This window comes from Hippichthys cyanospilos, chromosome 16, assembly GCF_059441005.1.
Source record: "Hippichthys cyanospilos isolate Australia breed blue-spotted pipefish chromosome 16, RoL_Hcya_1.0, whole genome shotgun sequence".
Taxonomy (NCBI): domain Eukaryota; kingdom Metazoa; phylum Chordata; class Actinopteri; order Syngnathiformes; family Syngnathidae; genus Hippichthys; species Hippichthys cyanospilos.
This window is the reverse complement of record NC_142384.1, coordinates 3,409,523-3,424,230: the sequence shown is the minus strand read 5'-3', so window position 1 is coordinate 3,424,230 and position 14,708 is coordinate 3,409,523. Positions and strand designations below refer to the sequence as shown.

Genomic DNA, 14,708 nt, shown 5'->3' with positions numbered 1-14,708 from the left:
AACATCATTATTTCGGGTGCGACCCATGTGGCCCGTTTCCAGTTGATCCACGAACCGGTGGCTGTGGACCACTAATATACAGTACAGTCTTGTAAAGCCCCCCTTCCCTGAAAGAGAAAAGCTTGACATCAGTTTTGACCACTGCATGACTGTCAAAGACAGTGAAGTCAAAACACTGGACAATAGTTCCTTTTACACTGCCATTACAGGCCTGGGTTCAAGGAGGAAAGGCGTGACAGAATGCTCAGCGATAAGGCATCAGTGGGGGTAGCAGCAGGGCCTTCTCTTTGTACAAATAGCACTTACCACAATAGTAGAGCAAGCTAGCCAATGCCAGTGCATCTCCGTTACGGAACGCTGAAACTTACACACTGGGTGGCATTGTGATAAAACCAAGAAAATCAGCATGATGGATTCGTTTTTTGTTTTTTTTTGTTCCATTAACATTGCATCAAATGTCCCTACGATGTCCAGATTTCTTATATTTGGTTGCATTTGACAGAAATAATAAAATATATCATCACATTTGAGGGTGCATAACAAAATACTTTTCTTTCCTCTATTCCTATGCAACAAAGATGTATTATTTACTATGCTATATTTGAAAAGATGTGTTATTTACTTTGCTACAGTATATTTAAAACACTGACTGGTGATACATAAAAAATAATTGTAATGTCCTAATATATTTATAATGGAAAAATAATTGAAATCTGGCTATACCAGTACATGAATAATGTAATGCATAATTTATTGTATAAAAAAAATATTGTGATTAAATCGGTTAAATCTACTTCATGACATGGGGTTGAGGATGTTTGCGTAGCCAAGAGTGTTTTAATTTGACAACAACAAAAAGAAAACAAGATACTTTGGTGCTCAAAATACCAACAAAGTTTCAAAATAAAAGGACCAAAAACGAGCGAAAAGGAAAAAAACGCTGACTTGACAATGAACTGCCAAGAATTGAATAAAAGGGCTGTGTGTACTATGGCTGTGTCGATCGATCAATGTATCAATAGAATCAATATTAAAGTCCATATCAGTACTGTATTGAGACCAAAGAGCCAGTTATTTACATGTATTTATTTAATATGGGTTCTATTTGTTTCAATTTTTTTTAATTCAAGCTAATTCTATCACTTTATAATAATATTATAGGATGAATAAGAAATCAACCAAAGGAAACATTATTAATAGGACAAATTATGTAAAATACTATATACATAGTATTTAAAATATATGTATTTTATAGTATTTTAAATAATTTATTTATTATGTTATTATTTTTGTTGTAACCTAAAACAAGCTAGTCTCAGTTTCAGCTATATAAGCATTTATTTGGTATTGACTGATACCATAATCTCATGTATTGTGCAGCTCCATTGACTACATGCCAACTGACAGGACATTTAGGAACACTTTTTTGGTTTTGCTGTGTGAATGTCACTGTGAAGATCTTGTTTATGCAGGTCACTGGTAACCATTCCAGAAACTACCGTGTAGCCTGCCCCTAAACCCAAGGTCAGCTAGGATGGGGCTCGAGCTCTCCTTTAAATGTAATGATGTCAAACTGCAGTCCTCAAGGGCCGGTATCCTGCATGTTTTCCGGTTTTCTCATCCCAAAAGACCTGACTCAAATGATTAGCTTATATGCAAGCTCAGAAGGGGCTAGATATTGATCCTAATCATTTGACTAGGTGTGTTTGAGAAAAAAGGTTTGAAAACATACAGGAGACCAGCCCTCGAGGACGGGAGTTTGACACCTCTGTTAAGTAGATGGATAATAATAATCATGATAAAATATAATCCAATACTAGGTCTCAAACCTTTGACACCAAGTACCATCCTTCCATTTTCTACAGCCGCTTATCCTCAGTAGGGTTGCAGGCTGGCTGGTGCTTATCCCAACTGTATATGGGCAGTAGGGGACACCCTGGACTGGTTGCCAGCCAATCCCAGGGCACAGAGAAACGAATAACCAGCCACGCACCCAACCACACCCTGTTTTCAGAGTGTGGGAGGAAGCCTAAGTGCCCAGAGGAAACCCACACGGGCTCAGGGAGAACATGCAAACTCCACACAGGAAGGCCGGAGCGAGGTGGATTTGAACTTGGGACTCTGAACTGTGAGGCAGACGTGCTAATCACACTTTCACCGAGCTGCCCACACGTAGTAACACCAAAGTAAGACACCCTAACATTGCATGCAGTTTTAACATGAACACTGCATTTGAATTTAGGGAAAATAAAACATCAGCAAGCTTTTCAGAAGCTTATGATTATAATAGTTCGAAGAGAGACCCCTGCTTTTGTGATGTTCGTACCACACTGTGAAAATGACTGATGCTGACCTTTCTGTCAATTGCACAGTAAAACAGACCGGCATATGCAAAACTGATGTTTACATAGTAAGGGTGATGCATAAAATGATCTTAAGAGCCAGCCTTCCTGTAAAGTCTGCAAACACTGGAGAATGAAGTAATGCAGTTGTTGCAGCTTTTGGCAAAAGACCAGTACCCCAGAGTAGGAAAACATGGAACAACTGGTCTACAGTCCTGATGGGCAGGATAATTTTCTTTCCAAATAGAAACAAATGTCAACTATGAAAGTCCAATACAGGTGGCTAATTTTGCGGTATGTGGCTCTTTTAATATTTTAGGTTGCCGACCCCTGCTCTATGTGGAACTGAACAGTCACCTCCTGTGAAGGATTTGGTTAGAATCTCACTTAAGCTGTATCTTAACATAATGAACTCACTCAAAGACACAAAGGTGAAAAAAAAAACACCCTAAGTTTAAAAGAGCTAAAAACAAACAAAAAAATCCAAGACATCAAAAGAAAAACACTGCAAAAAGACACAATCACATAAATTACATGGGACTCAAATTTAAAAAAAAAATGCACTGAGATAAAAACAGCTGCAGCAATAAAATATACTGCTAGCTGACACCACACATCTGAAGTGACACCAATAGCGGGAGCATTGAGCAAACGGAAATTGAAATAATTTTAACCATTTCTAGAAAAATATTGATTGTAGTTTCTGTTGAGTGAGGTTAGGTTGAACCAAAAGATGAGTTCCAATGCATGAATAGGAGATGATTAATCAATTGTACAGTGAAAAGCTTGAATGCTACACTCTACGTAGGATGAATAACCAGCTATGACCACTAAGATGAATTACTTTGAGAACCCGTAACCGCAAGGAAGGGTGGAAGGCCCAGTTTGTCCTGTGGACACAATAAGAAGAGACCTAGTCCAGGCATGTCCATGATAATACTCCCCTTTTTTTGTACACATTCCACACAGGTAGCCCTGACAGATAAGACATGTGCATTGACACGTGGTCACACACCAGCCCGCTCCAATACACGCATATACCCATACTCACAATAATACATATACATAATCCCTTATCAGGCCTATATCTGTGATAACACTCGTACAGTTGCATGCATTGAAACAATTACCATTTCATTTTAGCACATCTGGAAAGCGCATTCCAAACAGCCTTTCCAATGTTTACACTGAAAATAACACAGAGCAAGACAACTCAAAAACATGCATGCGTACATTCATACTCATACAACTAACAGATGCTTAAAAGTAATTTGCAATTCTGGAAATTATTGGCCTTAAATGCACCTGCTGAAAATAAAACAGGTGCTAGCATCTATTAAAACAAGTATTAGTCAAAAATCTTGCTTCTGTTGTTTCATTGCTGAGTTAGATAAAGTATCTAAGAGGGCGGTGTGGTGAAAAGTTAGAATGCAGTTAGAATTTTGCAAGAAATTTTACCTACATAAACATCTACAGGAGGGCTGGGAAAGAAAGTCGACCTAGGTAAGTCGAATTAAAAAAAAAAGTTGACTAAAAAAGTTCGCCTGAAAGCTCCACTGGAACCCTGTTTGAGCGATCGTTTTCTAAATGGATTTTTCTTGCCGACATAAGCACTGTTGCAATGACAGTAAGGAAGAAAAACTTCCCCAAGAAACTGCGGATGTCAGAGGTTTGAGTTCATTTACTGATTGGAAATTATTCTAAACCTCTAGCATAAAAACCAACATATAACAAAACAACAAAAATGTGGCAAAAATAAATGTGTGCCACAAACACTTTCTGATTTAATAATAGCAAGGCTTCTTCAAAGACAAATCTAGCACAGTGAGCTTCCCAAAAGAAAGGAATGTTGTGCTCTATTACACAGTAATATAAACTCTCACAATAAACAGTCGACTAGGGCTGGGTGATAATATCGATATATCAATGCAGTGGACGACGTCTCCAGGGTTTACGGCGTCCCTGCCTTACGTTTTTTTCACCTTACGACGAAGACCGCGCCATTTTTTTGTCTCCTCTTCATGCCATTTTTTTTTTGTCTTACAATACCTCAAACCTACAATGCTGGTCTGCTAATGGTCGGCGTCACAACTACTTAAGATGCTGGTCTACTATTGGTCGGCGTCCCGGAAACAATAAGATGCAGGTCTCCTATTGATCAGCATCACATGTTCCAAAATGGCGGAACGTTACAGCTTTGTTCTCCTGTGAGTGCTTATAAAAACGTATATATATATATATATATATATATATATGTGCTCAAATTTTAACCAGCATTGGGCGCTCAGGTACAAAACGTGCTTAGTTTGTTCGTAAAGAAGAAGAAGAAAAAGTAATTAACCTCATAGTATCTAACAGGCACTTTCAAGGTTAGCCATGCTTATTTTAGAAGCATAGTCTTTAAGTCACTTTAATAAAACATTTTCTAGTGATGTGCCATTAGAATAGAGACTTCCAAGTGCGAGTCGAGTAATAGTGCAGCCGCAAAGCACAACAGCGGTCCAACATCGCAGCCAACGCAGTATGCTCAAAATACTTTGCATATCGGCTTCATGCGCTTTTGTTCTCACACTGTCATAAAATGAGAAGAATGCAACTAACGTAGTGCTTTCACATAAATAGTTTTACAACAGTGATATAATACTTTTAACAATGCCGGAAAATGAACGTCAAACAATACTTAATGCATAATACTTACAAACTGAAACTTTGGCACACATTAAACATATGACTTCTCAAACAGCACAACCCAACATGAGGCAGAAAAGGTGATGGAGTTGCCCGCACAGCTGGTACCACTTTGAAGCTCCACTGCAGAATTACAACAGCAAAACAGCAAAAACTTAATTTCCCTAAATTTACTTGATCTGGCTCTCACTTATCTTTCTACACATGCATCACCTGTGCCCTGTGAGAAGGTTTCAAAAGGTTTTTTTTTTGTTTTGTTTTTTTCTAGGTAGACAAACCTTTAACCTGTATACATGCTGTAAAAACGGTAACAGTTGTTGAAAGTTGGTTTATATTGTTTTTTCCTTTTGTCAATGTTAAAAAAAAGATACAGTTTTTGGTACAGTTATACAATCTTAAAGAAAATATTTTTATTTATGGTCGGCATGGAAAGTGTGTGTGAGTGTGGAGGAGGGGGTGAAAGGTTTTCTCTTTCTTAGGGGTGGCTTTGCAAAATATAATTGAGAAGCACTGCCTTAGAGTAAATGTCATATAATGAAGTTTTAGTACATGCAATGGCACAGGTGCCTGAAAGTTAAGGAGGAGAGTATTAATAAAATATTACAGTAGGCAATGCTTTAATGGCTTAATTGTTTGCTATGTGCTTCACAATCATGGTTTCATGGAGTAAAATCAATGTGTGCAGAATCTTGCTCAACACGTTCATTGTACAGGCCTAAAATCAAAAGTGATGAATAGAATTAAGTAACAAGTGATTTTTGCGTTTTTTGCTGTTTAAATATGATTTAAGTGAACAGATTGATTGCACATAGTTTGGCAAAGCATTCTGGAAAGCCTTTTCTTTCTTGTGTGACAAGGAGAGTAGCAATCTTACAAGCTCATCACAAAGTGGTGTTGGTGGTAATCACTATGATTGGCTCTTAGCCAGGAAATGCAAGTCAGTTTGTGAATTACAAGTTAAGAAATTGCAAAGGCGTTATCTAGTAAATTAAGATTAGCAAAACATTGCTTTTTACTTGGTCTTAACTGTTGAGTATGTGGTAGAACACTTGTGTGTGAATTCTCTTATATGGAACCTTGACTGTGAATGGCGTTGGAAACAGTAACTTCTGAGGGAAGGACAACATGATGTTCATGGTGTTCAATGTGTATTTTAATATTAATTATTATTTGTTTATTTTGCCTCTGCATAACTTAATAATAGTGTCCACATGAAAACATTAACGGTCAATTACATCCAAGTTCAATTAATGTGATCTGTTTGATATTAATTTGTGATGGATGACATGGTAGGTTTATGAATACATTTCATTAAAATAAATACAATTTCTTTCTGTATTAACTTGGAAATATATACCTGAACCTCTACCTTTTTTTTCCGTTATTTTTCTTATTACTACTATTGCTTATAATAAACAACGTTTGCTGTTGTGTTGGAATTTGTTTACACATAGCAGTGTAGGCCAAAAGATCAGGTCATAAACAACTGAAGAATAACAAATACTTGGAAGTAGAATATCCAAAAATGTTCAAGTAAGTATAACGCAAGTTAATACGCTAAAAACAGGGTTGAACACAATTAGATTGTTTTCAAGTTGTGCAAAATAAAATCACAGGATTTAGATAAAATCATTAAGAAGCTGCATAGCTGTACTTTCATTTTTAGTCTATGAATAATTTGTAGTTGCACCTGTTACATCTAATATTATCATGGCATACAAGCATATAGTTTATGATATATGTATGAATAAATATGTAACTATATAAATAATGGTAAAGTAAATAAATAATATCCTGACTATACTCCATATCACATTGGATAGAGATTTGTATCATGAAGAAAATTCGTCAGGGTTTGAAACAATCAGTTATAGATTAAGCATTTTGTGTCATTTTTTTACATTGGGAATTTGCCCAAATAGGTTTGCGTTGTCCAGATATCGATATAATTAAATTGGAATTTTGAATGATAATAAAAATGAATGTGCCTTTAATATTTACTATTTTATAATAGAATAGTTACAAATAAAAACGATTGAAAAGTTAATCTTTAATAAATATTGCACGATGATGATTTTAAGGACTTTGCCAATCTGTCAATCATATGTGCCAAATAAACTTTTACATCTCTTCATAACAGACAAATCTGAAAATACAAAATGCTAATACATATCATGCTTGACATTTTTTCTTTTTTTTTTCTTTTCTGTATACGTGTCCTGTGTGCTGAGGTAGAGGGAACTGCCCTCAACTGGGTGACAGCCAATCACAGCTGTCATAAACAAGTCACATTATTGAATTCAATCTAACCCATATTCATACTTAGGAGACACAAAGTCTCCACCGGCTAACCAAAAACAAGATAGAGTCAAATTGTTCCACCTAAGTACACAGTCCATCCATCAAGTGTGTGTATGGTTTGTGCTGTTCAGGGTTGTAGCAGGGCATGGCGCTTATCCTAGTATTTTTTACAGCGAGAGGGCAGACAATCCCCCACACTTTGTCGCCAGTCACTCACAGAACATTACTTTACAACAGGGACGTTGTATGGGAAATTATCACCTACTGTATGTAACCCACTACAACATACTGGTGACGGCCATTTGGTTGCAGGTGTGTCAGCCTCATAAATAGTTTGCCTGAGTCAAACCCATCTCTGAAAGAATGAACAAAACATAGTAAATGAAGGACAATCATTTAAGATACTGTTGTTTAGTGATGGGACTTTTGGCTCTTTCACCCCTGGGTGTCCAGGGATTTTTTCACTAACCTGGCCTTATTGGGACACAACTTGGGTGGAGCGTGAAAGGGTCTTAAAATAAATATATTTTTACTTTCAATCCCTCAAAATGATCAGTGGCATCAGCTGTATGTGCATGTGTACCGGTATATTTATACTTATACAATGTAACCTTTAGATATGAATTTAATCCGTTCTGGAGTGCATTTTGTATTTTAAATCATTCTTATAGTGAATCACATTTTACATGTAATATGCCTAATTTGTTCGAAGCTCGAAATAAACCCCATATTAAATATAATATTTTACCTTATTTTTCAAAAATCGCGATGTTCAGTAGATGTCAGGCAAATGACCGAAAAAAAATGGCTGTACACAAGAATTTTACTTCAACTTGAACTTAATTTGATTAAAAAAAAACAAAAAACAAACTGAAAACATTGAAACTTCAATTTTCATCGCATTTAAAAAAAAATGGCTGTAAACTCTGGCTTTAATTCCACTTGAACTTTAATTTAAAAATACACGGAAAACATTGAAACTTTAATTTTCATCATCTTTTTCTTTAAAAAATCAAAGACTATAAACAGTAGCTTTAAATCCACTTTAATTAAAAAACACACACACACACACACAAACACGAACACACAAAACATTGAAATTCTAATTTTTATCAGGTTTGATTAATGTAATAATGGATGCAAATGGACCGAAACTGGGGTTAACCCACTCCACAAAAAAAAAACGTACCCAGGATTTTACATCCACATCACCGGAAAGCTCTCTCTTAGCACTTCATAGGAAGTCTTGAACGTTAGCACGTTAGCTCGTAAGAGATGGTAGCTTTTCCCAGTTCGTAGCACAGAATGAATAAAAGAGCCCCTCTTAAATTTATCGGAGCACCGGGTGAAGCCTTGAAATCTCAAGATAGGCCTACTTGCTGCCATGTCCCTTCACCTGCGTTGTCTTTGGATCACGCACTCACAAGATTGCCAATAATGACGCTGGCCTGGAAAGTTGTACATTGTATTGTACACTGTACTGTACAAAACAACCACTGGGAGAGCAGGACAATGAATGTGAGGGATCCTGACCAATGAGGGAGCAGACTACTGGCGCAGCGGTATAGCGCGTTCAATGCGTGCGGGAATTTCAAGTTTTCTCTTGGAGCATTCGAGTTATCGCTCGTATATTGAATTTTTCTCTAATGAAGAAACAAAATTGTGGCCAATTTGGACTCATAAAGTGAATATCTTGTGTACAGAGTGTTCTTATTTCGAGGTTCCACTGTATATATTTCAAGGCTGTTTCGTTTCGAAGAATTTTCATTTTGTGAGAAAAACAAAAGGTTGACATTTATTCAATGCAGCAGATTTTCTTTAGTCCGAAGAATAAATGTGATTTATATAGGGGCTGTCAAGACCAAAAACGCTTAAAGTTCATTGGCTGTATCAGACAGGGACGTTTATAGCCCTTAGAATAAAAACAATGACTATAAGGGAAGGATGCATCTGATATTGTGAAATATGCATGACGGGTGATTCTAAACTGTCACATCAGTGCTGGACTCTCTTCGGTAGGATGATGGTTGCCTCTTGACAAAAATGAAAAAAAAAATGTTGGTATGTCTTTTAACAACGCTCACAACATTTTTTCGATAATGTGGTCAAGATGGTGGAAAGATGGATGGATGGATGGATGTAAATAGGTATTTCAGATCAACAAAGATTGATACCAAGTGATCTATTCAAAGCTTAAGGTATTAAATAAGTCTAAGAGGGTTCACGATCAATACGGGATATTATTAGCATGAATGCAGGCACAATATATACAGTGAGACCATTTCGTGGAAAACACAAAATGAGTAGTGTTAATCACTCCAATACAATTGTCACCCTATCCTCAAAATCTCTGAACTGAAATAAATACCATATGTATGACATGCACTGACTTTCTTACAACATCACTCATTGTGAACAGTGTATATTGTTGCACAGAGAACAGCATGTTAAATTTTATGGCAAAAGTAAACAAACAAACAAATAAATACATAAATACAAACATACACAAATAAATAAATAAATAAATTTGTAAGAAAAACACTTAATCTTGTCAGTTAAAAGTTTTTAACTTACACTAATGGTCTTGCGTCCATTCTCTCATTGGCTAATCTGAAATGCTTAGCGTGTCTTAAGGACCCAGCGATTTCAAACATGTCTGAATCAAAGACAGCACACACTGATGTCTTGCCAACTTCTAATCCATTATGGAAGAATGGCCTGGCAAAAAGCCACATCAAGTGCTACCTGAGCGTGTCTGAGGTTATGGGCTCTCTTGAGGCAGATGTCCCCCAGAAGGAATAAATAACCAATTAAATGGAAAATATGAAGTTAGGAGCATCAACCGAGTGTTTTGTGCAATACTGTATGCAATTATGTAGCTGAATTTAAAAAAAATATCTCTGTAATTTTACAGAGTACTGACAGTCTGTTTCCCAGGTTGAGGTGCTCCTCGACAGTAATGCAGACTGGAATGTTTTCGTGAGTAACGCTTGACATGAACAAAAACAACAAGCACAGTGTGTGGGTATGGAGGGGGTGTATGTATGTTCGTGTGTGTGTAGGGTGACTGGGTCAGTAAGTCATGGGACACTCTCTGATCTCTAGCAGTACCAGGATGTGACAGGGACTGCGAGGCAGCTTTTAGCCCCCCTGACCTCTTCTAATCTCCTGGGTCACCCAAAGGCCTGAATGCTCTGTTGTCTCCCTAGCCTATCAAGTGGCTTCACTTGGTTTGCATGTCCACAATTAACTGTTATTGCTTCAGTATTGGGATTTTGGTATCTACTATTGTTGAATGATGAGACAAAAAGTTATTGCCACTTTACTAAATGAATGAATATATTAAATTAAAAGAATTAACCTAGCTACCTGCCTACTTACTGTCTACTTGTACTCGGAAAAATACGGTAAATACTTTAAATAAGCCTCTTATTATATGTGGAATGATATCCAATTCCCAAATTATCAAACATTTGAAATGACAAAACTCCTTTAGTTTTCACCACACACCTTTGGACAGTATCTACTATTCATCTGATTGAATCCTGTAGAGGTAAGGCGCCTCAGTGCCTTTCTGCCAACATTCCACAGCCAGCCTAGCAGCCCAGCATCAACAGTTGTCCTACTGTTACCATAGCTAATTTAAACCAGTTAAGTCTGATTGCCACAGTGCAAAGTATGGTGCTGCAGGAACCACGTTGAATTTCTTATACAAGATTAACTTTTAAGTAGGATCTTTACATAGGATGGAATTCGTGAGTTGTTTACATGAAAACGATTGTTATTTTTAGATTTTACACAATACACACACACTGTGCCCGATCTCTAGGGAACAGTTATGTAAAAATGAGCGTACTTTCATTTTTGTGCCTGAGCAAATTTAGTTTACCAGGCTTGGGACATTGAAGTGCCCCAATGGCCTTTCCTGCAGCAAGCTGCCGTCCCCTCACCTACTGGACAATTTCATAATACTGTACAAAGTAGATTGTGCTCTAAATAAAAGCAGGCACAGCTTCATTTTCCCTCTGAGGTAAGTATGTTTGGCTATCAGCTAACGGCGCTGCTACGCCCCCGTTGCATTCAATAATTTGGTTAGAAAACGTAGACAAAATTTTAGACTCACTAAAATTGGTCTAACTTGTGGTGCAGGTGGTCTAACACAATTTTGATGGACTTGATTGAGGTGCAAGCAGACAGATTTGTACTAAACAGATTAAACAGCAATTGCTATTGCTATATACTTTAAAATGCTAAATATACTAGGCACTCTAAAGGTTACTTCTTCCGATAATGCTTGGCATCAGCACGTAATTCCTCTGGTTAATGGTTATGTTGTCAAAGAAAAAAAGAAGAATCATCATTATAAAATGCGTAAACTGAGGAAATTGTGCTTTCAAACTTTAGTGGCCACAAAAAGGTTGAATTTACAAAATGGGACACCATGGTAGTTTTTAATTGGCACACACTGCAAACATGGCGTTCCTTTGATTCCTTGGCCACTTGACATTTTAAGACTGACAATAGTCCGTGGTGTCCAAAAAGCCTTTAACAATTGTGCAACAGAGGCTACTGTTGCATTGTATGGCTCAAGGCCACACTAATTTGTTTAGAAGCAGAGATCAACACCTGTCTTAACAGTGGAATGTGGAGAGAGTGTTAAGAATGAAAGAACAGGGGGCAGCTTTTGTGCACTGGCCCTGCGGGCCCTTCAGAACAAGATGGATTACCCTGATGAGGAGCGGAGTGTGTTGCTTTTGACATCTGCCCTTCTTCATGACAAAGTCCACAGATGTGGAAGGTATTTTTATAGTGCGCTTTTTCTTACAAGTAAGTTGTTTACCCACTAACTTAGGACAGACATGACCAAGAGCACCTATGTACTCTGATGGAATGCGACATTTTCAGCTATCACTTATGTTTCCTCATAAATGATGACAAAGGTAGTATCTGATCTAAAAGAACAATGGCACTCATTTTTATCTGCCAAAGTATTACTGGCATAAGTACATCATAATTCCCCAAATATAAGACACACCTGTGTATAAGACATACCCTTAATTTTGGAGTCAAATCAAATTAAGTGAAGGATTCACAAAACTGTGTGCTTATATATGACTGATGTCGGGCCAGAATTTATTTCTTATTTTGGCGAATTTCATGTTTGGGAAAAGAAAAATCTATGCAGAGACGCCCTACGTGAGGCTATTATTTATTTATTTATTTTACAAATTATTGACCAATTTAAATGGTTGCATCTGAGTGTCTCAGTCACCATACAACAGATACGGCAACCAGCACATGCTGGAGCATGGCCCAGCCGAAGAAGGGATCAAGGTGGGAAAATGCTGGGACTCAGCCATTTGTGTGGTGCGGGTGATGAACGGTGTGGCCGAGCCCATCCAACACAAGATCATCTTGCACAATCTGGATGCGTGTCTGAGCATTCGGGTTGGGATTGGAGTTGATCCTCCAGCTTTTCTTTTGTTTGTATGCATGTATGAATCTATGTATGCAAGCACGTATGTATGTATGCATTTATGTATTTACGTATGTTTGTATGTATGTACTGTATGTATGTTTGTATGTATGTACAGTATGTAAGTATTTACAGTATGTATAAATGAATGCATGTATGTCATTTATCAACGATCACTATGTGCTATGGCATATGTGAGCATGTCACAGTTTTATCTTATGAGTTCTGTTGTGTAGTTATTGTTTTTTTTTCCATTCTTAAATGTTTTCTTTGCTACATTTAAGTATTGTGTGCGTGTAGATGATAGTGACACTCATAAGTATAGTAACTACTTTTGTGTTGTTAATGAAAAGGTGGCTAAATAACTACAAAGAACAGGAAATGCACTTTATTGTTTCAATAAACTGGGACTCTAAAGTACAGATAGTGATAACAGATACGAGAAGATGAACAGAAATGTGAGAAACCGGTGATGTCAAACCAGTGAGCTGATAACATTTTTTTTCGCTAAGAGCGTGAACATCAGCAGCAAGCAGAAGGGATGGGACCGACTCAAACAGGCCGCCTATTCACAAAGCCAAATTTCCTGCTCCTAAAGAGGCGCTATTGTCTCTCGTTAGGATGCATTCTGTCACACAGAGGGATCCTTTTGGAGATGTTTTTATTTGTTGGTCGCTTACGTGCCCTCTGTGATTTTAATTTGACTAAAATAATCACAGTGTAAGTCAAACATTTTTTTTTCAGTTTATGTTAGATGATTGACATGTCTACTTCATGTTTCTTGCTAAAATCTGTACTGCAGTTGCACATTGTCTTCATTTTTAATTACAATAAAATAATGTGTTTACTACAACATTCGCAAACTGTCTTCACCTTTAACTACATTTTTTTTCCCTTGACCTGAGATTTCAAAACTAGTAACCCATCAAATTTCTTAGTAAAGGGATAACATGATGAGGCGATTCTACAATACATCATATGGTTTGGGAAGTCATAGATGTCCTCTGAGGCAAACAAACCCTCCTTATAAAAGTGTCACACCCAAAATTTGCTTGACGCCCCAGTAAGAGGCACTCGCATTTTGGAGTTCCAGGTCTAACAAAACTTTTCTATCCTGCAAATACAACCAAAATTACATTAATATTATTTGTTTTATTATAACGTATGATGTATTTTTCGTTGTTTCATTACATTCATCTTTGTCCGCGGAAAAAGACAAGGAAAACAAAGTAATATTATCTCAAGTGTGTGATAACTTTGATCCTTGGAGAAAATTATTTTTTAAATATCTATGTCGCAGGTCATGCCAGTGCCAAAGTGCTCGTCTGTACAACCTCGACGCAGACAGAGGCTTCCCTTTGCACTGAATGAGTAAACAGCCCAAGGGTGCAATTACACATTTGCTTTTACTGCAACAACAAAGCAAGCTGTAGTAAAGCAATTTAATATTACAACTTCACATACCTTCAAAATCTGATAAAATCCCTTCGAGGTGGTCATTCACGGAGAGTGCCGACATCCTGTCTGAAGTAATGAAGACTCCGTGATGCCAACTCCAAGTCTGATGAATGAAGATGATGTTTCCTGTCTTCCAAAAATGAATTGCGGATACAGTGAGAAATCAAAACAAAGATGAGCTATTCGTGCTCAGATAGCTACTTGGCAGCAGTAATGTGCACTTTTGCAGCGGTCTCGTCCGTGTTGTGGCCACTTACTGGTAGTGTCCGAATGGGCTCCAAGAGCACTCAGTCGGTTACACTGTGGCCCGCCCCCCTTTGAGCCAACCCTCCAACACAGGCCACCTCAGCCCACCCCTCATCCTCCCCGACCCCCGGCTTGGCTGGACCCGAGGGGGACGTGTAGATAAGGGGGGATAGACGGATGGTGGGCGGAGACGCACA

The 14,708-nt window shown here is 37.6% G+C and overlaps 1 protein-coding gene across 1 annotated transcript in view; it reads right to left on the bottom strand.

Annotated features, from left to right (window-relative positions):
- The window catches only part of septin12 (septin 12), a 79,028-nt gene extending 64,537 nt beyond the window's left edge, over positions 1-14,491 (bottom strand). The window contains exon 1 of the mRNA XM_088437169.1: positions 14,272-14,491. Within this exon, the coding sequence (XP_088293295.1) occupies positions 14,272-14,326 (55 nt within the window). The 5' untranslated portion in view covers positions 14,327-14,491. The remainder of the gene's footprint in view (positions 1-14,271) is intronic.
- Between the last annotated feature and the right edge of the window lie 217 nt (positions 14,492-14,708).